This window comes from Vipera ursinii (assembly GCF_947247035.1).
Source record: "Vipera ursinii genome assembly, chromosome: 4".
NCBI lineage: Eukaryota > Metazoa > Chordata > Lepidosauria > Squamata > Viperidae > Vipera > Vipera ursinii.
In genome coordinates, this window is record NC_139514.1 from 66,462,330 (window position 1) to 66,489,138 (window position 26,809).

The window sequence follows — 26,809 nt, forward strand, 5'->3', positions numbered from 1 at the left end:
TTGAGCTCCGGATGGCACCTGACCTTTGCTCCTTCCGACGTGGTCTGAAGACCGATCTATTTGAACAAGCCGGCCTGGCCTGATGGGGGATGGGTTGGGGTTTTTATTGTGGATTTTTATATAACTATCTATTGTTTTAGCTCGGGCTCCTATTTAATTCTTTTTTAATTTTTGTACTCTGTCTTTTTATATGTGCCCTGTTCACCACCCTGAGTCCTTCGGGAGAAGGGCGGTATACAAATATAAATAATAAATAATAATAATTTTGCACTAATTTAATGTAGTCTAATGTGCCTATCAAATTTAAGGGAAGTTTCAGCTCCAACTAATCATGAATGCAATGGCAGCTATTTGCCTACCAAGAAAGGAAAAGGTATTGACATCGGGTACCCTTTGGAGCAGAAGAGCCATTTCGAGATGGGTAAAACGGTGCTTCTGCCTATGGAGGAGTGAGCCCCTGCCGCAGTACCGGTAATTGACAATAAGTGTTTTCCGGTGAGACCGGTATATCAGGGCAACCTGGTCTACTTCAAATATGGGACGGAGCATTCGCCTTTCAGCCCCAATCTAGGAGTCTTCACAGGCAGTCCCTTCTGCGACAGACTATTGGTGTGTTAAATTTAAATTTACCGACCAAGAATGAAAGGGAGACTAGTCTGGCTAGCTGACGAGAGATAAACAGCTCGAAATAGCTGTACTAGTCTCCCTTTCATTCTTGGTCGGTAAATTTAAACGTAACCGACAATAGTTACAGGCTTTTGTGATTGTAGGAGACGCTGAGTACTTTCAAAGCAGTTTGACTCACATGCGTTCAGCGCAGGGGTCTTCAAACTTGGCCCTTTTATGACTTGTGGACTTCAACTCCCAGAATTCCTCAGCCAGCATGCCTGGCTGAGGAATTCTGGGAGTTGAAGTCCACAAGTCATAAAAGGGCCAAGTTTGAAGACCCCTGGAGTGTCTCGTGAGAATTCAGCCAAGAACTAGTCAGTACAGCTTCCTGAAAAAGGGAAGAACGTAACAAGCCACAAGCAGCAAACATGGAGAGAGGCTTCACACGAGCTCGGCAGGATCAAAGGAGGGAAGCGCGCAGCCACCCTCACCCACCGAAGAAGCTCCGGGACAGCCAGCGAATCCTCAAATTTTTTTACCGCCTACTTCCGGCTCATGTACTTCCGGGGCACTAAGCCCAATCCGTTCGCCTGCGGCGGAATAGGCAGGCGGGCTAAGGGACGGGCTTTTCCTTTCCGCCTTCCGCTGCGCGGGGCTTCTGTTCTACCCGGGTCTGAAACCTGGCGGCTCCAAGTTGGACGGAATCCGGGCGCGGCGAAAAGCTCTGAGTGGCCGCTCCGAGAGCTTTTTCTGAAGCAGCGGTTAGTGGAAGGGGAGGAAGAGGGCCGGAACGGCGGGGCAGAGTGGAAGGGGAGCATCTCCCGGTGCCGCCCCTTTCACGGGGGCCTCAGGGCTTAGGCGCGCCGCGGTGGAGAAGCGCACCGGACGGGCTTGCAGGAGCTCGTATCGGTCTCGGGGGTGGGGGGGGCGCGGCTCAGAGGAGTTGGCTCTGCGCGAAGGTGCTGCGTCTCCTCTACTGTAGACTCTCCAGTCCTGGTTTCGCAATCGGGACGCGCCCCCTCCACGTCCCTTTTCTGCCGAGAGAGAGAGACATCTTCTTATTTGCGTGACTCTCGAGTCCATAATGCGCGGGATCCGGATTTTAGATAGGAATTAGTATGAATTAAATCAGGGGTCTTCAAACTTGGCCCTTTTATGACTTGTGGACTTCAACTCCCAGAATTCCTCAGCCAGCTTTGCTGGCTGAGGAATTCTGGGAGTTGAAGTCCACAAGTCATAAAAGGGCCAAGTTTGAAGACCCCTGAATTAAATGATCTTAACTCTTGTGACATCTTATGAACTTGCCGTTCTCGGGCGGGGAGAACCGAAACGGTCTCTTCTTGTAACTTAAGTTAAGTGAGCGATAATTTTATCAAACTACGAGGAAAACAGTTTTCGGAGAGGAATTCCATATTAATGAATAGAGTTACTGCTGTTCTCTTTGCGATCATCACTGGGTTTAGATTCTCTATTTTTTACGTTTCAGTGTGTAACACAAGTAATGTTTTAAATATCGTGATCGTGATGTGAAAGAGGATTCAAAATATGCCATGGTAACTTTTTTTTTTTAAAAAAAACCCCGTTATGTTGTATAATGTTAACTCTTTACCAAATTCAGGGTCACTTTTTTCTATATCTTATTAAGAGGAGCATTTACTTCAGTGGTTTGAGCTTTGTACTGTCTTGTAGAATGCCATGGGCCCTCTAAATTTGTTTTACAAGGAAAAACATTAATGGCAGTCTGTATAAATGATATAGAATTCAGAGCAAAAAATTCTATAGTGTGATTTTTTTTTTCAAATGGAGTTTGATTTATTTAGTTTTTGCGCTTAACCAGGCTGATTTAGAAAGAAAGTAAAATTTATGCCTTTAACAAAAGGTGATGACCATCTCATGATTAATCTCAAGCAATTAGTACTTAAGTAGTTAACTATCAAGCCATTGAGAATGTTACCACTTGTTCTTCTATTTCTAATAACAGTTGCTATAGTGCTGTTATTGCTGAAAATAATGCTGTTGTGAAGAAGTGAGTTCTAAAAATCATCAGGTTGTCTGTAGTGGAAAGCATACCTCAGTAGATATACTTCTAGTTTCATCTAATGGAAGCTTAAATAGTATAGAAAGTTATATAGTAATACAGAAAGGCATACTTAGGTTTATATGAGAGTTTTGATGTGAGTGACCTTTTAAATCTAATATTTTTCTCATTACAATAGTTTTGTAAATGTTTTTGCATGATGTCAACATGAGTGTTATTCATTCCACAAAGTAGTAACTTAGTATTTAGTAACTTGGTAACTTAAAATTTAGTAGCTTGCCATTGAGGTTGTTACACTTGGGAAAATTTATTCATTTCAGAGACAAAACTTGCTTAGCAAAGTTTCCTAATTTGGTAGATGTCTCTACCAAGGTAATGTCTCTTACTCTGGGTATATTTCTGCAAATGCATTTTAATATAGTTGTTAGAATGTGGTTACATACATTTGTTCTTTCCATGATTCAGCTCTTATTCTATGATAGTCATGGTGTTCATTTTGTAGACCAGTAATGGTGATGTTAAATAAGATTTCCATTTGTGTGAAATGCATAATATGGTAAACATTATATCCTATGAAGATTTTTCCTAAGAAATATTAGTATAATCCAGAAACCCAGAGTCTTACTTATTGGATACCTTTTGCTTTTTTTTTTTACAATGAAAAGGGTTTAAATTTGTTGATCTTATATGCAGGTGATACAGATGAGAATTTTAGATCAAGATTGGCACCCAAGAGATAAATATAAGAGCAATTCCCATAATATTGAGAAAAAAGTGACCATTGTGGATCAGTCTATGGCTCAGTTTTATTTTTATTTATTAAATGTATATGCCACCCATCTCTCTTTTTCCAAAGGAACTGTATGTGGCTTACAATGCTGTGAAATCATAAATATAGAATTAAAAACTAAAAATGTAGAGCACAAACAGTGTGGGGGTGGGCTCTTGTCTATCACTCCACCAGCCACCTTTAGCACAGTGTGCCCCCATTGGGGCCCAAAGCAGTGGCAGAGCCAGGTTGTAAGGCCCTTCCTGAAAGCCAAAAAGATGGAAGTGGATCTCGTCTGGCAAAATGTTTCAGAGGACAGGAGCCACTGCACTCTTCTAGAGCCTGCTAGCTGAAATTTCTTGACTGACAAGGTCTGCAGCAGACCCTTTCTACCAGAGTGAATGGGGTGAGCCAATTCTATTGAAGCAAGATAGTTCCCCAGATGAGCAAACTTGCAACCAATGCAGCTCGCCTAACAACAGTATTACATGCGTCACCCTAGAGCAGTGTTGGTGAACCTTTTAGAGACCGAGTGCCCAAACTGCAATCCAAACCCCTTATTTATCGTCAAGTGCCAGGTGGGCATGGCCACTGGGTAGGCGTGGCTACAGTGGTCGTAGCTGGGTGGGCATGGCCAGGGTAGGCATGGCCACCTCAATATTGCTCATGGGGGGATGCCTATGGGGGCCGGGCATGGTTGGGGGAGATCCAGGAGGGTCTCTGGCGGGTGGGACGGTGGGCAGGAGGCTCGTCCTGGGGGGTGAGGCAAGGTGGGGCAGGGCAGGGGTGCCATTTCCATTCAGCATTTCTTGCAGACGTATCATGACCCAAACTAAATAACATCAGCAATGCCAGAGGAGAGGGGGTTTGTGGAATGAAGGAGAAGAGGAGAAGGACAGTAGCTGTGGAGTCCTTGCTGCTCTCTGAGCTTGGTGGCTTTCTTGCAGATGTTTCATGACCCAAACCAGGTAACATCATTAGTTCACTTATCCCACTTTGGTTCCTGAAACATCTGCAAGAAAACCACCATCCTCAGTTACAACCCCCCCAAAGGACCCTTCATTTTAACTCTGAGCCAGAAATATCCTCCTTGATTGGCATTCTGGACCATCTCAGTGCAAAAGAACCTGACTGGCAGTACCTCATGGTCCACCACCTCCAGCTTTGCTTACCTCTTGGGGCTTCATCTGGACACGGCACCACCACCCCCGTTTGTGGATTGGGATGCTCCTCTGAAGGCCAACAGCATCCTCCCTCCCAGCGGTTCCCTGATCTTTCATCACCTCAGCTCCACACAATCCCTCACAACCCCAAAATAACCTTCCAGGAGCAAATTCTCCTTTTTTTCTCGCTCACCCTGGCTGTCCCCCACAAATACATCGCCCTTCGCCTGCTCCCCTCAGACTCATAACCGGTGCCCCACTCCAGCAGCCCCACTCCAACCGCCGGTGGGGCTGGGTCCCTCAGTGATGGTGTTGAGGGCCGATGGCACCAGTTTCCTTTTGGACGGCATGGCAGCAGCAGTAGTGGTGGAGGTTGGGGCTTGGGTTCCGTAGTGCCTAGTGAGGGACCCGCCTCAGAAGCAGCAGCAACAGTGGCATCATCACCAGGCGTGGCTGCCCTAAGCAAGGCCGAGGCTGTAAATGAGGCCTAAACCTGTCGGCCCAGCCCTGAGGTAAAAACGTGAATAGGCAAGAGGAGGAGAGGAAGTGGGTGTGGCCAAAGGGCAAGCACGCCCTTGGGCACATGAGGCAGAAACTGGGGAAAAAACATCTTCCACCAACTTGCTGTCCCACCACTGGCTGGGGCTGTTGCCACCATCCACCCACCCTCTCCTTGTGATTGGACGGCTTGCCCGGGAGGTTGAGGCAGGCCGGTAAAAAGACAGGTCGGGCTGTAGTTTGAGGACCCTTGAGCTACAGCTTTGGTGGCTCTGTAGGCAGAGCTGAGAAGTTCTCTTCTCTGACAGCCTTGGGGAGGGAGGGCGCTGAAGTGGGTGGTCGGGCCATTGGCAAGAAGAACGCGATTGAGCAGAAAGCGGCCTCAGAGCAAGGGGAGCAGGTAAGGAAAGAAATCTTGTGAGGCCGCTTTCTGCTCAACCGCGTTGCTCTTGCCAATGGCTCGATCACCCACTTCAGTACCCTCCCTACCTGAGCCTCCGGGCTCCACCTGCTGCTTTGGTCAGCCTGCCAGGCCCCACCTCAATGCCCTGCCCCCCACCACCCAGCACGGCTACCCTGGGGCTGCAGGGGCTGGCCTGGCATGGGCCCCACCATCCCGCCACCATGCAGAGTAAGGTTGCCGCCCCCGCCCAGATGTCCTCACCTCCCCAAAGCAGTTTTTTTTTTTACTAACCTGCCTTTCAGCTGCATTCCGTTTCTCCACTTCTCAGCCTTCTTCGCATGTTTGTGGGACTAGCGATAAAAAAAAGTTCCATCAGACTTTCTAACTTCTCGTGAGATCTTGTGAGAAGTTAGAAAGCCTGATGGAACTTTTTTTTGTCCCACAAACACGTGGCGAAGGCTGAGAAGTGAACAGAGAAACAGAATGCAGCTGAAAGGCAGGTTAGTAAAAAAATGCTTGGGGGAGGTGAGGGCTTCTGGGTGGGGGTGGGCCTAGCACCTCTTCAAGTATTGTGCATCTTGTTCTCAGGGTGTTCTTGTTTTTGTTCATAGAGCTTCTGTCCAATATGCTGATACTGAAATTTTAGGCTATTGATGTACCTGAAGAATTGCAATGGAAGATAAATATAATAGTAATGCAGGCCTAATTGATTCATTTTAAAACTTGCAGTAATGTTTTGTATGTGGTCATGAATTGTTCCTGTTGTAAACTTTAGTGTCAGCCATTGGGAGAATGCTATTTTTGTCCCATTATTGTTGATCAGCTTCCAAATGGGAAGAGAAGAGGTCCTGTTACATATTGGTAATTCGTTAAACAGCACAAAACATGGAATAAAAATAAATGGATAAAATTTCCCAATGAAGCTTTCATTAGATGGATATATTTATAGTGAACATATATATTTTTCTCTCCTAAAGTAGATAAATTTCTGAAAGTGTTTGCTAAAAGATTCTTTGTTAAAATGTTTCGACAATTTTTTTCTGCAAGGTAAAAGTACCGTATTTTCCGGCGTATAAGACAACTTTTGAACCCCTGAAAATCTTCTCAAAAGTTGGGGGGTCGTCTTATACGCCGGGTCGTCTTATACGCCGGGAAAAAACATAAATCAGTCAAGCGTCCCCGTTCTTGCAAAGCAACTTCAAGCCTCCTTAGTCCAGTCCCCCCTCCATCGTGACTCTCCCTTCCCATCCCCAAGAGCCTCTAAGCCCCTTCCCCTCCCCCTTGCAAACGCCAGACCCCGGGAGCGGCAGGAAGCCCCTCCCCCTCACCCAAGCGGCATCTGAGCATAAGCAGAGCGCGCCCTGCTACCCGCTATCTCTCCCGGCAGATGCCCGCATCCGGCCTCGCAACCAGCCGCAGAAGCCTGCGCCCGGCTTTCCTTCCCCCCACCTGCACCCGGCTACCTGTTCCTGGCCCCGGCCCTAGCCGCGGGCCAGCTCGCCAGCGACCAGGCCGACTATTTCTGCGTGTCGGGGCCCACCGCCCCTGGCTGCCTTCCCGCTCCCTTCGCGACGGCTTTGGGAGACGCTCCTCGGCGGATCGGGGAGGGAGTGCCCGCCCGCCGCCAGGCCGTTCCAAGTTTGGGGAACTTCCGGGGACTTCCAGCGGGCCAGGGAAGAGCGTGTCTGCCAGCCCGTTCCTGGAACTTCCAGGGACTTCCGGCGGGCCTGGCGCCCCTCTCGCCCGCAGACCACGCAGCGGCCCTCGCCAGCCGGCCTCGGCATGGCCGCCCCAAGCCCGCCTCTCCAGCGCGTCTTCCGAGCCCAGCTGGCTGACTGCCTCCTGGGCGGGGCTTGGCTCCAGACACGCGGCTGCTCCGTGTGCAAATGTGCTCTCAAATGGGTGGGTGGAAGGAAAAGCCCCTTTGGGCTTCAAAAGGGAGGCTTTGCACCATCTGCATCAGACGGGGCTTAATCGGGCTTGTGTTGGACACTTGGCAACTGACATGTAAGTATTTTCCGGCGTATAAGACGAAAAACCTTGAAAATCTTCTTAAAAGTCGGGGGTCGTCTTATACGCCGGAAATTACGGTATCTGCATAGGAAATTATACTAGTTTTATTTATCCCTAAAGCAATATCCCATCTATTTCAAATTTTCCATATAGGCTTTGCCTGGTTGTGACTTTATCTGTATTCAACTTTGGTAGAGCTGTAAGTTTTGCAATGATTTTTTTGGCCTGCTGAAATCATTTTGAGCATGGACAGGAATGTTCTATTTCTGAATTCTGTATAGAAACACTTATCTGGTGTTGGATGCAGAATACTTTACTGTTTTATTAATAAGCAGAAATTTGAAACTGAAATTTGAAACATGGATGATACTGGGTAGAAATGTTAAAGCATCAAAAACACAAGAAAATCAAGTGTGTTTCTGTAGTAATGTGTACAAAAGAGATCTATTTAAATGAAAAGAAGAGTAGTAGTATTCTACCATAATGTATTAAGTGTGGAAGAGACATTAGTATACATTTCTGGTTCTTTCCCCTAGTGTTTCTTAGTTAAATCCGTATGTATAAAAATGTTTTTGGATGAACAGTGCTACTGACCATATACCATTAATAAAGGAGGCAGGTCCATTTTATCTGTGGTTTCTCTATAGTTTACAGTATATAAAGAAAAAGCTATTGTAACAAAACAGCAAAAATTTGGTGGCTGAAAGTCAACAAACATTAAAGTACAGTGTATGTCATTAAATCTTCCACGGAGTGTTAAAGAAAGCGTTCTCTTTTTACAAAACGCAGTAGATGAAAGTACTCCAAATCTCTTAATACAAAAAAACAGATATAATATTGAGTTGGTATAATTAGAAAAGCAAAAAGTTAACATTTCTCCATGTTTGGGTGGGAGTTTATTTTGATAGCACAGATTAGGGATTTTGAATACTTATTTTGTATAATGCTAATTCAAAACTTGTTTATCTGGATGATAATCTCAATATTGCGTAATTTTTGCTACAGTGCATATCATGACAGCTTGTGACAATTCAGGAAAGGGTGTGATAATTCAGAAAATAACAGTACATACTGAATATATCTTAATTATGGCATGACTATTAAATTATTGTATATTTATATTTTTAAGAATATAAATTTCTGTGTGCAAGATTTGTTTGTGTGTGTGAATCTTAACATCTAATTATTGCACAGTGATCTGCCAGTTAGTGGCAGAGCTCCATGGATAGACTACAGGATATTGTCAGACCCGCCCCAGTCTGATCTCTTAGGGAAGTAAAACTCAACTCCATTTGAAGTAAAAAGGCACTTTTACTAAGAGTTGCTGATTGCAGGACAGCCAAGCGGAATCTAAAATTCCCGCGCACCAATACAGAGCTAAAAAACCCCTGGTTTACCCGGGTGCTTCCCCTGTGGTCCATCCGAGCATAGCCAATCCAGCACCGCCATGATTTTATGGGAAACTGTCAGGTGTTTGGGCTGGTGAAATGCCACACTCAGGGCAAACAGCCTTGAAGATACCAGCACAAACCGGATTCCAAATGGCTCTGTTCTTCCTCAACTGTCAGTTCTTCCCTCCCAATTTCCCGCCATAAAGGTATACAGCAAATTGTCCTTTTGTTCCCCCTCCCTTTCCCATTGATGACAGAATGCGCAAGGTGCCAAGCTGAAGCTGCTTGTTCTGACATGCTACCCTCCTTGATAGAGATGTTAAATCCTGCAAAACGAAAGGAAAGACACAATATAAAAGAGAAACGAGGTAGAAATACAGTTAGAGTAGGATACTATTTCAATTTATCAGGATATTGGTTGTGCAAACATTTGAGAAGTTTGGCCTCTTTAATGTTTTTGAGGTCCACCCATTCGGTTTCTGAAGGAAGAAAGTCCTTCCACGCTACCAAATACTGAAGTTTCCAAGCTGGCTAAATAATCCCCACTTTAGGTTTTTATCTATAAAAAGACGCAGCTCCTGTAGCTCCCTCAAGGTCATTGAATACAGTTTGGACTTGGATAGCCTAACCCCCAAAAAGGTCTCTATGGAGCAGTCTGTTGGTTGGTGGGGTGGGAGTTCATCTAAACCCATTTTGCTAAATACATCCCGCAAGTCCCAGTACTCCATTGGAATTTGGCAATCAGCTTTCTTCCATTCTTGCATGGTACACCTACCCTTTGCTTTGGTTCCTCCCTGCCTTCAATTTAAGCTTTGTTCACTCCACTGGATTTTTAGCAACTCCCCTCTCCAGTTCACATAAGGGTTCCACTTCTGTAGCCACACTAGTCCCAGCACCAAATGTCTCTCCAAGCCCAGGGCCACAATAAAACTCAGAGTCTCTGTTTATGACCCCATCTGCATTTCTATCAATTTGGTGATGAATGTCACTGGAATCCCACCCACCCCCATCACAGAGCTAAGTGGCAGAATGCCACTGGCACTTTGAGCAGTCTAAGTCTCACCCCCAAATCTCCACCAGGGCAGGGTTGACCAAGGACATTGTGTCATGGGTGCCTCAGAGGCTGATTTGGAGGAGAAGGAGGAAGAGTTGGAGCTGGGACCATCCAACAGGAAGGCACGCCAGGGGCTGAGAGCTGAGAGCGATGCTGTCCTGGCCCCTCAGGCATTGGGGGAGGTGATCAACCAGATGGAGAGTTGCCTCCCTGCACAGACACGGGAGAATCAGCAGCCGATCTCCTCTGATGAGGAACAGCTGCTTATCCACTCAATCCAAGAGCAGGGAGAGTGGAGTAGGCAAGTCCAGAGAAGGACTGCAAGACTACTCAGGAGGAGGTCACTCCACCCCCTTCTCACAAGGAACACCTGGAAGGGAGTAACTTAAGGAGAAGCTGTGAGGAGATAGTCTTTGCCAGGAACAATTGTTTGCTTTGGTTTACACTCCCCCGACTTTTACTTGTGCCTGTTGTTTTTTGCCTTGCCACTCTTGGAAGATTGCTCTTCGCATTTTGTTTTGGACCGTGCCCTTCTCTTGTGGCCTATGTTTCCCCTTTGCTTCACTGGGGTTCTGGAACTGTTTCTTGCCTGGGACCTGTTTCTTGTTCTTGTATTGTGCCTGGACCCTGCCTGGTGGATTGGACTTGGAACCCTCAGCCTTGCCATCTGAGTATGCTCCTACTCTGTGGCCTTTCTTTTTACTCCTGGGGCTGTGTTTGGGAGTCTGAGGGTGTCTGCCTTCAGGGTAGCATGAGGGTGGAGCCTTACCAGTTGTTGGAGGGCTGTTGGCTGCAACTTTGTTAAGAAAAATAAAAACTCTCTAGAGGCCTGTCGTGCCTTGACCACCTGGGTCATAAACACCTGGTGCACCCTGAATCCAGAAGGGCCATCAGGCTGGCTTTATGTTCCGAGAACTGGGCTATCAGTTCAATGGGGACAGTCATCAGGATGACTGGACCACTTACCAGGGGGTCATCATTGGAGTCATTATTGCTCTCCTCTGAGCTCCTCGCTGGGCTGGTCAGAGTTCTCCCACCATCCTTCCAGGGTGGTCTCATGGGTTCGCAACTGTGGCTTGGTAGGCTTTTGGGTGGGCCCCAGAGTTGTCTTCTGGGCCAGTCGGTTGGACCTACACTCAGCAGCCCAGTACCTCTCCTTTCTGCATTTGAAGCAGGCTGTGGGACATTGCTGAGAGTTCTGGGCACCTGTCTTCGATTTTGGGGGTTCCTTCTTCTCTCGGAAGGATTTCCACCAACCTCTCCCTGGACAATGCTTGTTAGGAGCAAGGTCAATCTCTGCTTCCTCAGGGAGAATGTACCAGGCATGGAGAGTGGAAAGGGTGCCACTGGAAATGCAGGTGTTGTAGATCTCGTTGGTTAGCTGGTCTTTAAAGCAGCCAATCAGGATGTCTTGTGTCCAGTTGTTTAGCCAGCAGATTGCGGAACTCCTGGGTATACCTGGCTTTATTTCTTCGGCCCTGGCTGATGGTCTTGATTCAGTCTCTAGCCCTTTAGTCAGCAAGAGGGTCTTCAAAGTGCTTGTGAAGCACCGCCATGAAGCAGTTGAAATTTCTCAGCTCTGACATGTCGTCATTGTGGAGGGTGACCATCTACCTCGATGCAGCTCCTTCCAGGGCCATGGCGACACATCTTACCTTGCTGCCCTCTGTAGCTATTTCAGGACCATATTCTGCATATAGGTCCAGACTTGGGCTAGGAAGGACCCCAGTTGCTGGGAATCTCCGTCAAATTTCACGCCCAGTAGTGGGGTCTTGCGGCTCCTCCTTGCCGGTGCAATCCCCATAGGGGCCCTGCGTTGGGCCACCTCTCCAGGTATTGGTCACTGTGGTCACTGCCGCCATGGCTCAGTCCCTGGCATTGCCTGCTGTGGCAGATGTAGTCACCCCATCAGTTGCTGACACACTGGGCATGGTTGATTGTCTGGCTGGGAGACTCGGATGAGTGCTTCTCACGCCTTTAGTTTTTTGAAAGCTCCCCGCATAAATTTGATGGCTTGCTCCATCATCCAGTCGGCTTGTAGATACTCTCCACCCGTCTCTTCCTTCTCCTCCTCCAGTTCTTTCAGCTCCATCTTCTGCTCCCTTTGATGGCTTCCACAAATAAAAGTCACCCATGGGAGCTTCTCTTCCAAGTCTTCCTTTCTTCACCTGGGTCTTGGCAGGTTGCTGCAGCTCTCTGCAGCTCTCGTCTAGTCAGAGAGATCCAACCTGGGAGGGGACCTGGACAAAGCCTCCCCCTAGCATTCAATCTCCTGGTTGCTCTCTTGAGCTGACATTGTGTGCACGATCTCCACAGTAAAGGTGATGCCCTCTCCAGATTGACAGTAAATGCAGATTCTGCTTAATGTCAGAACTGCCCCAGGCTGATCTCTTAGGGAAGTAAATTCTCGACTCCCTTTGAAGTGAAAAGGCACTTTTGCTAAGAGATTGCAAGAGAGTCAAGCAGAATCTAAAATTTCTGCTCACCAATACGGAACTAAACCCCCTGGTTTCCCCTTCCCCTCCCCTCAGTGGTCCGACCATGTATAGCCAGTCCAGCACTACCAAGATGTTTTATGCAAAACTCAGATGTTTTGGCTGGCGAAATTCCACGTTCAGGGCAAACAGCCTTGAAAATGCCAGTGCTCCAGCACGAACCAAATGGCTCTTACCTCCTCCCAATTTCCCGCCATAAAGGTGTACAGCAAATTGTCCATTTGTTTCCCATTGATGACAGAACGCAAGGCGCCAAGCGCTAATCTTCTGCTAATCCCTGGTTTACAACACTTTAGTAGGAATGGTATGATTTAGGCTTCTGTCCCACTTTTTTTGCGAGCATGTTTTTTCTTTAGAAAATTACATACTTTAGATTTTTTTTTAAAAAAAAAACAACTAATGAATGTAGTATATGAAACCAGCAACTTATCAAAACTTCCATTTCAGATAAAATACGAAGTTGTTTTCTGTTTTAGGTTCTCGTTCTTGTTAATTATAAATTAAATACCTTTTTTTGAAATATATTCTGGTAAACATTAAACTATTAACAGTTATAGTACATACTAGTTACTGCTAAATATTTACTTGTTTACATTTTTTCTAATAGTTTAACGAAGACAGCTTACAAGTATATGAAAAGATGGTTAGATCACGGTCAAGATCGCCACGATGGAAACGAAGGTAAACGGTCCTCTTTTTCTATTGCTCATACAGGTTTTACTTAATTTACTAGAAGACAGCAGCACTAAATGCTTATCTGAGAAATATTTTTTAATTATTGCAATTATATTTGGAAGTAAATGTATTCAGGATTTTAGGGTGAGAGATCCTCTTATCTGTAAGAATGGAATATAATATTCCCTACTGAGAATATAGCTGTGATAACATTATCTTCTGGAATGTAGCTGGTGACAACGGAACAGAAAAAGTTTTATGCAGCACTTAACATTTGCTGCACTTCGTATACATAGTTTCCAGAAGCAGCTGCTAGTCTGTATAATAAGAATTATCTACATGATAAAAACCTGTTCCAGTTTTACTTCATTTTCCCTCAATTTAAGCAACAAAAAAGTGAAGTAGCTTCTTTAATTTGCAAATGTTTTTTAAAAATTTCAAAGTGTCAAATAAGCTCCTATATGTAAGTTAGAACAATATTTTCTGCTACTTTGTCAGACTCTCAAACCTACTGACATAATGTACGTTGCAATAATTGAATTGAATTCTCTATTTATGTCTTTTCATGTAGATCTTTATCACCAGCCTTCAGAGCACAGGAATACAATAGACAAAGGCATTATCACATTGATTATGACTCTGAACATAAGATTTTCCAAAAAGACTCAAAGAAACTTACATCTTGGAGAATGGAAGAGGCAAAACATGGGCAAACCAATCCCAGATATATGCCACATGAAACTAACTATCATCAACTTCATGAATCCAGGTCATATTCCCCTTCTCTGAAAAGAAACCCTTCAGAACACATTGACAATCATAATTCTTTTAGAACATATTCACCTGAAAGAAATGAAAGTATGAGAAGAAACCAGTTTACTTCCAGATATTTAGAAATGTCTCACAAAGAACACCATCAGTCATTTTATCCATCTAAAGTACATGTCAGAGAAATGCATGAAAATACTCGAGTTGTTGGAAACGCAAAAGAAATGAAGACATATCATAGGCCATTAAAGACTTTATGTAAGTTTGAAAGGAAGTGGAATGAAAATGACTTGAGGCAGCACCAATTACAAGAAGACAAGTATGTTCAATCATCTCGAAGATTTTCTAATGAATGTATGCCAAGGAGTTCTTCCCAGAAGAGGTAGAGAAATTGCCCAGTTTTATTTTTTTTTTAGTGGTGTAAAGCCTCAAGTGAAAACTATTTTCCCTAATAGTTGAAGATTTTTGCCCAGAAAATTATTTTCTCTAACAATAAAAATATAGTTTAATTGTGGGCTACTGGTGTTAGAGGAATATTATTTCTTTTATATTAATCCTGTTGGTGACTAGCATATTCAAGATCATAATTTCCCCTCTTTTTTGGTGGCTTGAGGGATCACGGGGTGACACATTCTACCTAACACCTGAGTTTACCAGCATTCTGCATACATAAATTCTCATTTTTTTCTTACTGCAAGTATAAACTACTTTATATCAACACAGGTATCCTGACCGTGATTACAGAGAATATGGGCCCAGCTCTAAAAAGGTGAATGAAATGGAGAGATATGATAGAGAATCTGCAAGCAGTTCCAAATGGAAGCAAAATCATTCTTCCAATCAGAAAAAGGAAGAACAGAGAAATCTTGAAGATCAATGGCGTGGTGAACTTGAATACAGTAATAATTGTAAAACTAAGGTTACATATGAGTATTCTCATAAGCATCATAGATATCCAGATGGAAAATATTCCTGTGATGAAAAAGCGAAATATGTGAAGTTGGACAACGAGAAATACAACTACTGTGAAGGAGTTTGGAATAGTAAATATTCAGGTCGTTACAGCAATGACAGGGCAAACCGAATGGGAGAGCCTCACACTGAAGTGGCAGTGAAATATAATTCAGGGAAAGGCCACAATTCATGTGCTAAATCCTTAGATCAAAATGAAAAACAACAAATAAAGAAAGATTTGGATTTTAGGGGAAGAATAGATTTTTCCAGCAGCTACCAGCATGATACCCAACATAAAATTTCAGATGTTCATGCTAGGAAAGAAAAACTCACTGTAAAAGTGGATATGAAGAAAACAACACATAAATACAGGTAATGTCAATTATATTTTATCAATTTTATTTCAACAAATTATTAAAGTGAACATATTTTGATAATTTTAGGTCAGTACAGTGGTACTTCAGTACTCATTGTTAATTAGTTCTGGGAGGTGCAACGTACCAAAAGCGAGTACCAAACAGCTGTTTCCCATAAGGAATAATTTAGTGAATCATAAGGTAGCCGCACAAACAGGTTGTAGCTTGTGCGTTGAGTACCAAACAAATGATGAGTACTGGGACAACATTTTCATGACAAAATGCATTGAGTATCAAATTTGATGAGTTTCAAAACAGCTGAGTACCAAGATACCACTATACTGTTGAGTTCAGTGACCAGGATTCAGAGAATTGCAGTAGCTTCTTCCTCCATTGTCCCATCAGCTTCCTGAACATCTGAATATTATGGGACAATTCTTCCCTTTATCTCCATGAATATCTCCAATGCATGGGGCTGCAGTTAAAATGAAAAAACGGAAAAAAGCTCCTTTGCATAGTGCATCATGAAATATGCTTGTTTGAAAGTAATTTCAAAGTAATTTTAAATAATCACCTAAAAGATGAAAAATGTCATATAATTATAACTTGCTTGAATTAGCTTGGCCTTTAATGGTTTCTTTTGTGAAACTGAATCATGTCTGTAATCAGTTGATATAATCAAAACTGGATGACAAAAGTTTTCATAGTTTTATAATTTCAGAGACTGATTTGTGGTTGCTTTAAGCATGTTTTAAACTTGTATATAAGTTTAAATTAATAAATAATAAATTAATTATTAATTATTAATTATTAATAACTAATAAATTAATTATATTCAGATGTGCTTTTATCAAGTGTTCCTCACTCAAATTTTGTATATTATTAGATGAAGTGCTCTTTACATTAACTCTGAGCAGTGCTATCTTACAGGATAAATGTGAAGAAATGCTGAAAATTGTAATTGGTCACAGGTTTCAATATGCTGCCTTTTCATTCTATATTTTGGGGAGGAAGTCTCTCACAGCTGTACCTTAGAGAAAACTATTCTTCTATATTTTTTGTTTATTTATAACAATATTTTTTATCATATCTAGTCTCTGGAGTTAGCAACTACTAACTGCTAGGCTCCATTCATAGAGGAGTAGAATCAAGATCACGTGAAGTATTAATACCACTTTACAATGCCTTGGTAAGGCCTCACTTGGAATACTGCATCCAGTTTTGGTCACCACGATGTAAAAAAGATGTTGAGACTCTAGAAAGAGTACAGAGAAGAGCAACAAAGATGATTAGGGGACTGGAGACTAAAACATATAAGGAACGGCTGCTGGAATTGGGTATGTCTAGTTTAATGAAGAGAAGGACGAGGGGGGACATGATAGCATTGTTCCAGTATCTCAAGGGCTGCCACAAAGAGGAGGGACTAAAGCTATTCTCCAAAGCACCCAAAGGCAGGACAAGAAGCAATGGATGTAAAGTAATCAAGGAGAGAAGCAACCTAGGAGAAACTTCCTGACAGTTAGAACAATTAACCAGTGGAACAACCTGCCTCCAGAAGCTGTGAATGCTCCAACACTGGAAGTTTTAAAGAAGAGACTGGACAGCCATTTGTCCCAAATGGTATAGGGTTTCCTGCCTAAGCAGGGGTTTGGACTGGATGACCTCTAAGGTCCCTTCCAACTTTATTATTATTGTTATTGTTATAAACTGCATAGCCGTGAAATGCTGGCAGTTGAATTGTTACCCTGTTGAAAGGATAAGATAATAATAGTGGTGCCTAAAATACATATTTTAGGTCATATTTATGCAGAAATATTGAAAATCCAAAAGGGTTCGCAAATGTTTAAGCACTATTATACAAAGATTGAACTTGCTCAGTGTATCATTACATAAGGTAAGATGACAATATAGCTCAACGGATGTAAATCTTGAAATTAAAGAGAACAAATTTTGAGAAGTTTAGACAATCTAGAGAAGAATGATGGTTTTAGGTTATAGCTAAATGTAGTTTGATTAGTCTTTCATCCATTTATAATTTTAGAACTCCACTTATAAGTCTACCTCAATAATCCTAGACCAGCCCTGTGCCATGTTCCATTTACATTAATAAGTGGAAATAGTGGAATTTTAATTTTGCATTCCATTGAATTATGGTAGTACTGGGCAGAGATTATGGACGGTCTATGTATCTATATACTGATCAACTTGCTCTGGTTAACCTAAATAGTAATGGTTAGCTACTGTTAACTTTCTTTTTTTCTTAATTAAATGTTACCTAATATTTTAGAGAATTTAATGTATCCAATTTTTCATCAGTTGATGCGTTTCATAATATAACATTTTGTTCTTTAGTGTAAGATGGCAGTTGGACCAGTGTCTAAAGGAGCTACAATTATTTTTTGTATCTGTTCACAGGCTTTTGCTGCCCACAAATGCTGCTGCAGAACAGCTGGCTCAATTTAAATTACTGCCTGAAGCATGGTTTAAATAGCACCTTTTCCCCAATCCTTTCCTTTATTTATTTCTCCATGATATCTGAGTAAAAGGGTTTTTTTTCCTCTCTTCCTGTTGGATGCTAGAGCTAGCAGTTGAGAAACCACTGAAATCCAAGGGATTATCTGGAAAAGGAATTTGACAGTATTTTGTAGCCATGTAATAATTAATTTTCATGGATTTTTAGTGTATAGAAAGTACACTCTTCCTTAAGTTAAGATTTGTTAAATCCTAGTTGTTTCTTTGCAATAACACGTAAGTGGTTAGCAAACAACATTCATCATTTTGCTGATTTGAAAAATCACTGTATATCTTATGATGCATTATTTTCTAGATTTGCTATATAAGAGAAAAGATAACTTTCTGTAGCATGTTTTTAAAAGCATAACAGAAACCCAAATGAAATTTCAGTTGGGCATTTTGTAAGTTTTATACTGTGGTCTTGTGTCTCTGAAGAAAATACAGGAAAATGGCAATACAGTACAAAAATGTGTCAGCTACCACCTTTACTGTGCTTCGCTGCTTGGTGACAGATTGTCATGAATGTGGGGAGGAAGGGGGGAAATGCTTGGGAAACAGGAAATAGAAATTGTACTTTATGCTGCCTCAAGGTTACCCAGCTGGAAGAAGGAGGGAGGCTGCATATCAACCAGCGTTTGAAGTAACCATTATGAAAACATCTTGCACGAACTTGATTGGTTACACTAGGGGAGCAATGAGGGACAGTAAAGGGAGGATGAGAAGAACTCAGGGATTTTGGAACACGATTCTCAGTTCTGGCTATGCAGTACTGCAATATACTTAGAGCTTGGGAAGGATTCCATGGATGAGAATCCTCGGGGAAAACAACTCAAGAAGCTTGGGAAATTTTGAAAAGTGAGATAATAAAAGCCCAGTCTAGCACAATACCAATGAAGAAGAAAAATAACAGCTCTCAAAAGAAATCAGCATGGCTGCATAAAGAACTCTGATAAATTGAAAGACAAAAAGGACAAGTATAACAAGTGGAAAGAGGGGCACATAACTAAGGCAGAATATCAGCAAATAGCCCGAGCCTGCAAAGATGAAGTGAGGAAAGCTAAGGCTCAAAAGGAACTAAGGCTTGTGACAAAAGTCAAAAATAACAAAAAGCTTCTTTCAACAGGTAAAAAACTAGAAAATAGTCAAGGAAACTGGAGACTAAATCATACAAGGAACAGTTGCTGGAATTGGGCATGTCTAGTTTAATGAAGAGAAGGATGAGGAGGGACATGATAGCAGTGTTCCAATATCTCAGTGGTTGCCACAAAGAAGAGGGAGTCAAGCTATTCTCCAAAGCCCCCGAAGGCAGGACAAGAAGCAATGGATGGAAACTAATCAAGGAGAGAGGCAACCTAGAACTAAGGAGAAACTTCCTGACAGAACAATTAATCAGTGGAACAACCTGCCTCCAGAAGCTGTGAATGCTCCAACACTGGAAGTCTTTAAGAAGAGATTGGACAGCCATTTGTCTGAAATTGTATAGGGTTTCCTGCCTGCGCAGGGGGGTTGGACTAGATGACCTCCAAGGTCCGTTCCATCATCATCATCATCATCATCATCATCATCATTATTATTATTCATCACAGAGTCAGCCAGATGTTCAGACTAGATTTGGCATTTTTGTCTACCTATTGAATGCTTACCAAGGACCTGGGATAGGCAGATATGGTTGTTTGATGGTATTACAGATATCGTTGAAGGATGGAAGCAGGTTCCTAGTAAGGCCACCTTTTGCAATTGACTAATGGCGAATTTGTCAATGCCAATGGTGTTCAAGTGGTGCTCCAGTTGTTTTGGGATTGCACCCAAGGTGCCTATTACTATTGGTACTATCTTTGCTTGCCTTTGCCACAGTCTTTCTATTTCTATTTGTAGGTCTTTGTATTTTGTTATCTTCTCCAGTTCATTCTTGTCTATTCTGCTGTCTCCAGGCGCTGCCACATCCACTATCCAGACTTTTTTGTCTTTCTTATCGGTAGTTGTTAAGTCTGGGGTGTTATGTTGCAGCTGCTTGTCTGTTGAATTCTGAAGTCCCAGAGCAGTTTAACTTTATCATTTTCTGTGACTTCCTCTATTTTATGATCCCACCAGTTCTTGCTTACAACCAAATGATATTTCTTGCAGATCTTCCAATGCACCATTGTTGCTACTTTGTCATGCCGCTGCTTGTAGTCAGTCTGTGTGATCTTCTTGCAGCAGCTTACCAGGTGGTCCACTGTTTCTTCAGCTTCTTTGCATAGGCGGCACTTACTGTCTGTTGCTGTCTTCTTAATTTTGACTTTGCATTTGTCCTTAAGGCTTGGTCTTGTGCAGCCAGAATTAGTCCCTCAATCTCTTTCTTCAACTTTCCTGCTTTTAGCCATTGCCAGGTCTTGTTATTATCTGCTTTCCCAGCTATTTTTAATGTACTGGCCACGTAGTGCTTTGTCTTCCCATGCCTCTATTCTGTTCTTCATTTGGTCTTTCTTGTAGGTCAGTTTGGTCTCTCCAGTAGTCGTAAGCTTTCTTGATATACTAATTTCAGTGCATCTTCATCATTATCCTTCAGATATTCTTCCAAAGCCATTTTTTCTTCTTCAACCATCTGATGTACATGCAGCATTCCACGTCCACCTATTTGCCTTGGTAGATAGAGTCTGTCAATGTCACTGCATGGATGAAGGGCATGATTCATTGTCATTATTTTTCTGGTCTTCCTATCCATTGCTTTTAGTTCTGCTTGAGTCCAGTCCACTATTCCAGCTGTGTATCTAATGACTGGAATTGCCCAGGTCGTGATTGCCTTCACAGTATTTCCTCCATTGAGTTTGGACTTTTAAGATCTTCACTCTTTTGATGTATTCACCTGTAATCTTTTTCTTGACTTCAGTGTGCTTGATGTTGTCAGCTTGAAGGATACCCAGGTATTTGTAGTAATCGTCTTCATCCAGACTCTTAATGTTATTTTCATGGGGCATCTTGATTCCTTCAGTTTTCACTATTTTTCCTTATTTGAGAGTAAGTGTGGCACATTTGTCCAAGCCAAACTCTATTGCAATATCTTGGCTATATATACGGACAGTCTTCAGCATCGATTCTATTTCAGATGATGTTTTTCTATACAGCTTCAGATCATCCATGTAAAGGAGGTGGCATAGTCTGGCAGATGTTTTTGATGTTTCATAGCCGTGTCTTGAGTTATTCAGTATTGTTGACAGAGGAAACAGTGCAATAACAAACAGTAGTGGTGATAATGAATCTCCTTGAAATATTCCTCTTTTGATATTAACCTCTCCCAGTCTTTCACCATTGATCTATAACTGTGTCTTCCACTGTGCCATTGATCTTTGCACAAATTTTCTAATGTTTCTACTGACTCCTGTTATTTCTAGGCACTTGATTATCCAGTCATGTGGCAGAGAGTCAAATGCCTTTTTGTAGTCAATCCATGCCACATTTAGGTTGGTCTTCCTTTACTTGCAGTTTTCCAAGATCATTTTGTCTATTAGGAGTTGATCTTTTGTTCCTCTGCTATTGGGGCAGTTTCCTTTCTGCTCAGGTAGAAAGAGATTGTTTTCAACTAGATGCTGTTGGACTGCATCAGCTACCATACCAGTTAGCAATTTGAAAGTTGTTGGTAAGGAGGTAATTGGCCTGTAGTTGCCTGGTGTTGCCCCTTTTGCTGGATTTTTCATTATTAGGTAGGTTGTTGTTCATTATTAGGATGGTGGTGGTGGTGGTGGTTGTAGTTGTTGTTATTATTTTATTATTACTATTACTACTACTACTACTACTACTATTATTATTATTATTTATTTAATTAATTTTATTTGTATACCGCCCTTTTCCCGAAGGAATTATTATTATTATTATTATTATTATTATTATTATTATTATTATTATCTCTAATAAAACTATACCTTTCTCAACAAATGGAACCAAGGATTATTTCTGTCGAGAGGTTTAGGTTGTGGGCGATCTGACAATCACGTATGATTAAGGCAAAATGAAACAAGCTGATTTCTGCCATACATAAAAGATCAGATAACTCTTACAGTTATGATCAGTTGTTATTTGATATGACTTGAAAGTAGGATTAGGTGTCACAAATACACAAATCTGATTGGCTTTCTATTGATGTTATAAAAAAACCAAAATAACATTTTTTTATAGCTAAGCAAATCTGGAGACACTTTATCACTATTTCACATATATGCTGTATACATGGAGAAAGACTAAGCAACTGTATTTCTGCTCCACAAATACTTTCATGCTTTTGTATTGTATATGAGGATTCAAAAACTGCATTTTGTGTATGAAATTAAGCATGAATGCAGTAAGAAGAGTGAAATGCTGTAAATATGAATATTACGTTTGTATATTGAATCATTAATATTCCTACCTATCTCCATCTTTATATTAATCTTCATTTTCCTTTTTTAATCTCTATTGCTATTTTATTGAAATGCTTTGGATGTTATTTTAACAGAATATTTTCTAAACTTTTCTAAATTTATTCCAGGGCAGCTTCTGGTCATATCAAGGAGAGGCAGACATCATGTGACCTAGTAGCTGTTGGTAAAAAACCTGAAAGTTTTCATCCTGTTTTTGAACATATAAAATCTGTGACGCAGAAGGTAGAACAAAACCCATCAAAAGAATTTGCTCAGGAAATCATCACAATTATCCACCAAGTTAAAGGTGGTTACAGAAAGTTAAAAACATCTTGTTTCCATGTGGTATCATCAGTATCTAGTAATCAGAATATTTTGTATGTCATTAATCCAGGTAAACCAAGTATGTGAAATGTTGTAGCTGTTGCATAAAATAGTATGAGATTTATTACCAAAAATTCAAGAAAGACTATTTCACTTTTAAAATTAGAGGTGCTGGGTTTTTTTTTAACAATTGAAGTTCAGATATAATGGCTTTGTACATGCATATATAGATCAAATTAATACTTTAGAAACACCATGGGAACTGAAGTGTAATACACACAAAATTTTAATTTGAGATTAGTGTATATCAATTTGATCTTTCTGCACTTGGTTGCCTAAACAGTAAAAGTTATATGGGCCCCTTCAGATGAAAGGATTGAGTAGATGTTGAAGGCTATATTGAAATAAAATAAGAGCATGCTGTACGCTACCATTACAAATTTATGAAGGAATATATATGGCTTTAAAGTTTACAAGGGTTAAAAGATATTACAATCTTCAGGGTGGAGATTTCAGTTGCTAACCATGATATTGCTGCTTGTAGAATTAGCTTTTTTTCTTCATTGTCTTCACAGCAAATTATTTTAAATCTTCTGACCTTACTTTAAATGAGCGCTTCTCAAAAATACAAGATATATCAGGGGCAAATGAAGTTAAAAGATATTTGGATCCAGAGATTCACAGGTAAGGTAAATTTATTCAACACATAAAATTCATTTTGGTTGGTTAAACAACAAATAATTCTGCAAACTTAAGATATATCCAGCATGTGGTATCTGCCTTTTCCACTATGAACATTTCTTGGCTCATTTTCTGGCTCTTCCCAATTATTTCTATGATCTAATTATATCCGACCTACCCTTTCTATTCATATTCAAAATGGTCTAAATGCATTCCTGCACCGTGACCAACATGGACCTAGAGATTTTAAAAAACTAAAGTAGACCCCCAGCAAGATGCATTATTCAAGTATATTTTGTGTAATTTAGTGTCTGTTGTAGTTACATTTTTCCATATAATTTATTGATACTAATTTGATTGGTCATTAGGAGGATTGATATGTCTCTGGCAGAACTTAAGAACAAACGAGCTATTTCGTGTGAGTCTGTACAGGTATGTATATTTATCTCCTAATGAAAAAAACACATTTTCAGCAATGGGATAAAGTTTCTTATTTTAATGAATCCATGAAATGTTTATTTGTTCAGCATGTAACCCTACCTTACTGAAACAATGCTGTATCTTTATTTTTTTATTGAAATGCATTTATTATTCTAATTGCCTCCCAAAGAGCTGAAATGGATGTAATTCTGTCTTCAAACATATGAGGTAGATTTGGCTGAGAATTTCAAGTTCACTAAACTGATTTTAATAGTTGAATGAGAATTTTTTACTAAACTAACTCTAATGTATAATGTCCTGTTAGAGGTCCCATTACCTGATTGTGTTGTTAATTTCACTGTAATTATTATGACAATTCTTGTTTTTGTGTTTTTATGGTTTTAATTGTTGTAATATTGTTCGCTGCTCAGAGTCAATTGGTTTGAGATTTAGAAATTGAATAAATATTCATTTCTGTGAAATGTAACACTTTTTGCTTTATTTTATTCTAATACTAGTCTTATATTAAAGTTAGGTGAAAAAAATAAAAAATTTAATTCAGTAATCCATTTATTATATTTTTAGAATGTTGTGAGAGTTCTAGAGGATCCAAATGACTTAAGACATGACATAGAGAGGAGAAGAAAACAGAGACTGGAGAATGAAGATGAAAATATATTTTACGTTAATATCCCACAAAGGTAGATGCTTTCAAAAGAAATAATCATTGGAGTTGAAATACGATAGTCACAGTATTACATTCTAATGCTATTTTCATGATGTGTATCTTGAACTTACTTTTTCTTTTCCCTTTGCAGTCTTAAATGAAATATCATAATCCAGATAAAAATTCATAGTGTTCCTTTGTTTTCTACCCTATTAATAGAAGATACTGTAATTTAAATTAATGTTGATCTTAGTATCAGCTTTTTCCTGTTATTTTCCTTCCCCTGATTTCCTCACTATAATAAGTTGTGTGAACATGATATAGTTTGGACTATGGACTATAAATGAACTACCGTAGTTTGGTTGTAATGCCTCCTTAAGTAACACCAGCTGCCTGCAATTAGTGCAGGTTCGCATCCCACCAGGCTCAAGGTTGACTCAGCCTTCCATCCTTCTGAGGTAGGTAAAATGAGGAGCCAGATTGTTGGGGGCAATAAGCTGACTTTGTAATAATGCCGCTGGGGGGGGGGGGCGCGAAAGCCCTAATAAGCAGGCATATACATAGAATGAAGGCTATTGCTAAGTACATTGTGCTTTAGATTGTAAGCCGCCCTGAGTCTTTGGAGAAGGGCGGGATATAAATGGGATTTTTTTAAAAAAGTACTATATTGGGAACTGAGGAAGAAAATGCATTCAGATTAATTGTGTACAAAACTATGTAGTCATTCTGTTCTTTCAGATCTGGTTTGGAATAGTTGTTTCCCACCTGCATAGTCAGATGGTTTTTTTTAATTTTGGCGGCATGAATAAACTTTGAGATAGGAGTCACAGAGTAGAACCCATCATGTTTCAATTTAGGTTTTTCCCAAAGACAGTGCCCATTTATTTTTGATACTCTTTTCCTCTGTGAAAAAACATTTTTCCCAGCTCTTCAAAACTAGTTCATTTTTCATTAGACATTTTTGCTTCCACCTTTCAGGAGATACTTGGTTTTATTTAGGCCTCAGCCATATAATAATGTGAATGCAAGCAACTGAGATAGGATAGTCTTATATCCATCTAAACTTTTGCCTACATTTACCAAAACAAAGATTCATGTTACTTTTCAGTACATTTTAGTTGAAATGAAATGTAAATTTCTATTTATTTATCATATTTCTATTGATAAATTTTAGTTGCCCTCTTCTGAAACTTCTTTAGCTCCACTGCATCCTCTTTGGGATGTGATGGCCAAAGCTGCACACAATAGCCCAGATGTGATAGCACCAATGGTTTATATAATGGCATTATATGTGTGAGATTCAAGGTGCTGGTGATGACCTATAAAGCCCTAAATGGCTTGGGTCCGGGATATTTGAGGGAACACCTGCTGCCGGCATCAGGTTCCCTTTGTCCTGTGCGCTCCCACAGGGAGGGCCTTCTCAGGGTGCCGCCGGTAAAAGACTGCCAGTGGATAACACCCAGGGGGAGGGCCTTCTCTGTGGGTGCGCCTGCCCTTTGGAACCAGCTGCCTGTGGAGCTCAGGACTGCCCCTGACCTTCGCTCATTTCGCCAGGACCTGAAGACCTGGCTCTTTGAGCTTTCCGGCCCAGGATGAGGGTTTTAATTGGGGTTTTTATATTTTTACTCCAGGGACTGAATTTAATCATTTTTAATTGTTTTTTTAAATTTTTGTATTGATGTTTTAAACGTCTTGTAAACCGCCCTGTGTCCTACGGGAAAAGGGTGGTATATAAATCTTAATAAAATCTAAAATCTAAATTATGGTATTGGCACCTCAATTTTCAGTACTGCTTTTTATTATCTCTAAAATGCTGTTGGTTTTATAGCAGATGTTATAGCAACACGTTCAATAAGCTGTTTACACCCAAGATCTGTTTTCTCATTACAGGTAGTCCTTGACGTACAACCACAAATTTTGGTTGCTAAGTGATGCTCTCATAAAATGTGACTGTTTTGCTTAGCAATGGCAATCCAGGCAGTTGCCATTGATAAGTGAATGCTGCAGTCTTAGGTGAGGCAACTTCATGCTAGCTTCCCACAATCAGGTCATTGAGGAAGCTGGCAGGAAGTTGCAGACCTCAGGCCCTACTGGCTTAGGGAGGAAGCAACAGTGTGGCTAGGGTTATTACAGAGAGTATGTGAGGGCAATGGAACTCTTTGGATTTTCAGCTCCAAAGTTGAGAGGTTCTAAAGTCTTTCCATCCCTGAGGTTGAATATCCTCCATGGCTAAAAATTCTACTTGGATTTTCTCCCCCCCCCTCTTTTTTTAACCTCCTCCCACTCCGTTCAATGCAGCTGAAGGAAAAGAGTGAGAAGGGGGAGAAAGCAGGGAGAGGTTTTTGTGTGTGTGTGTGTGTGTTAGAGAGAGAGAGAAATCAGGGAAGCAAACGTTGGGGAATGGAGCGTTGCAAACAGTAAGCAAACTTACAAAAAGGGGATCTCTCACACACACATACTGCATCAGGGAGGTGGTGTGAAGGCAGACGAGAGCAAATTCACAGATTGGCTTTGTGGTCTATTTGTGCTGCCTCCCCTCCCTAAAATCCAGCTGAGAATAGAACTCTTTGGATTGAATGGGAAGTTAAGAGGAATTGGCATAAATTGAAATTAAAAGGCCGAGTCAACTGCCCCCCCCCCATTA

The 26,809-nt window shown here is 41.3% G+C and overlaps 1 protein-coding gene across 3 annotated transcripts in view; it reads left to right on the forward strand.

Moving 5' to 3' along the window:
• Window positions 1-1,234: 1,234 nt before the first annotated feature.
• The window catches only part of BCLAF3 (BCLAF1 and THRAP3 family member 3), a 48,736-nt gene continuing 23,161 nt past the window's right edge, over window positions 1,235-26,809 (forward strand). For 2 of the 3 annotated variants that reach the window (XM_083362941.1, XM_083362943.1), the window contains exons 1-8: window positions 1,235-1,370; window positions 13,041-13,114; window positions 13,680-14,258; window positions 14,600-15,202; window positions 22,202-22,380; window positions 22,973-23,081; window positions 23,447-23,510; window positions 24,084-24,199. In XM_083362941.1, the coding sequence (XP_083219067.1) occupies window positions 13,074-13,114; window positions 13,680-14,258; window positions 14,600-15,202; window positions 22,202-22,380; window positions 22,973-23,081; window positions 23,447-23,510; window positions 24,084-24,199 (1,691 nt within the window). In that variant the 5' untranslated portion in view covers window positions 1,235-1,370; window positions 13,041-13,073. The remainder of the gene's footprint in view (window positions 1,371-13,040; window positions 13,115-13,679; window positions 14,259-14,599; window positions 15,203-22,201; window positions 22,381-22,972; window positions 23,082-23,446; window positions 23,511-24,083; window positions 24,200-26,809) is intronic. The other variant, XM_083362942.1, reaches the window with a different exon arrangement.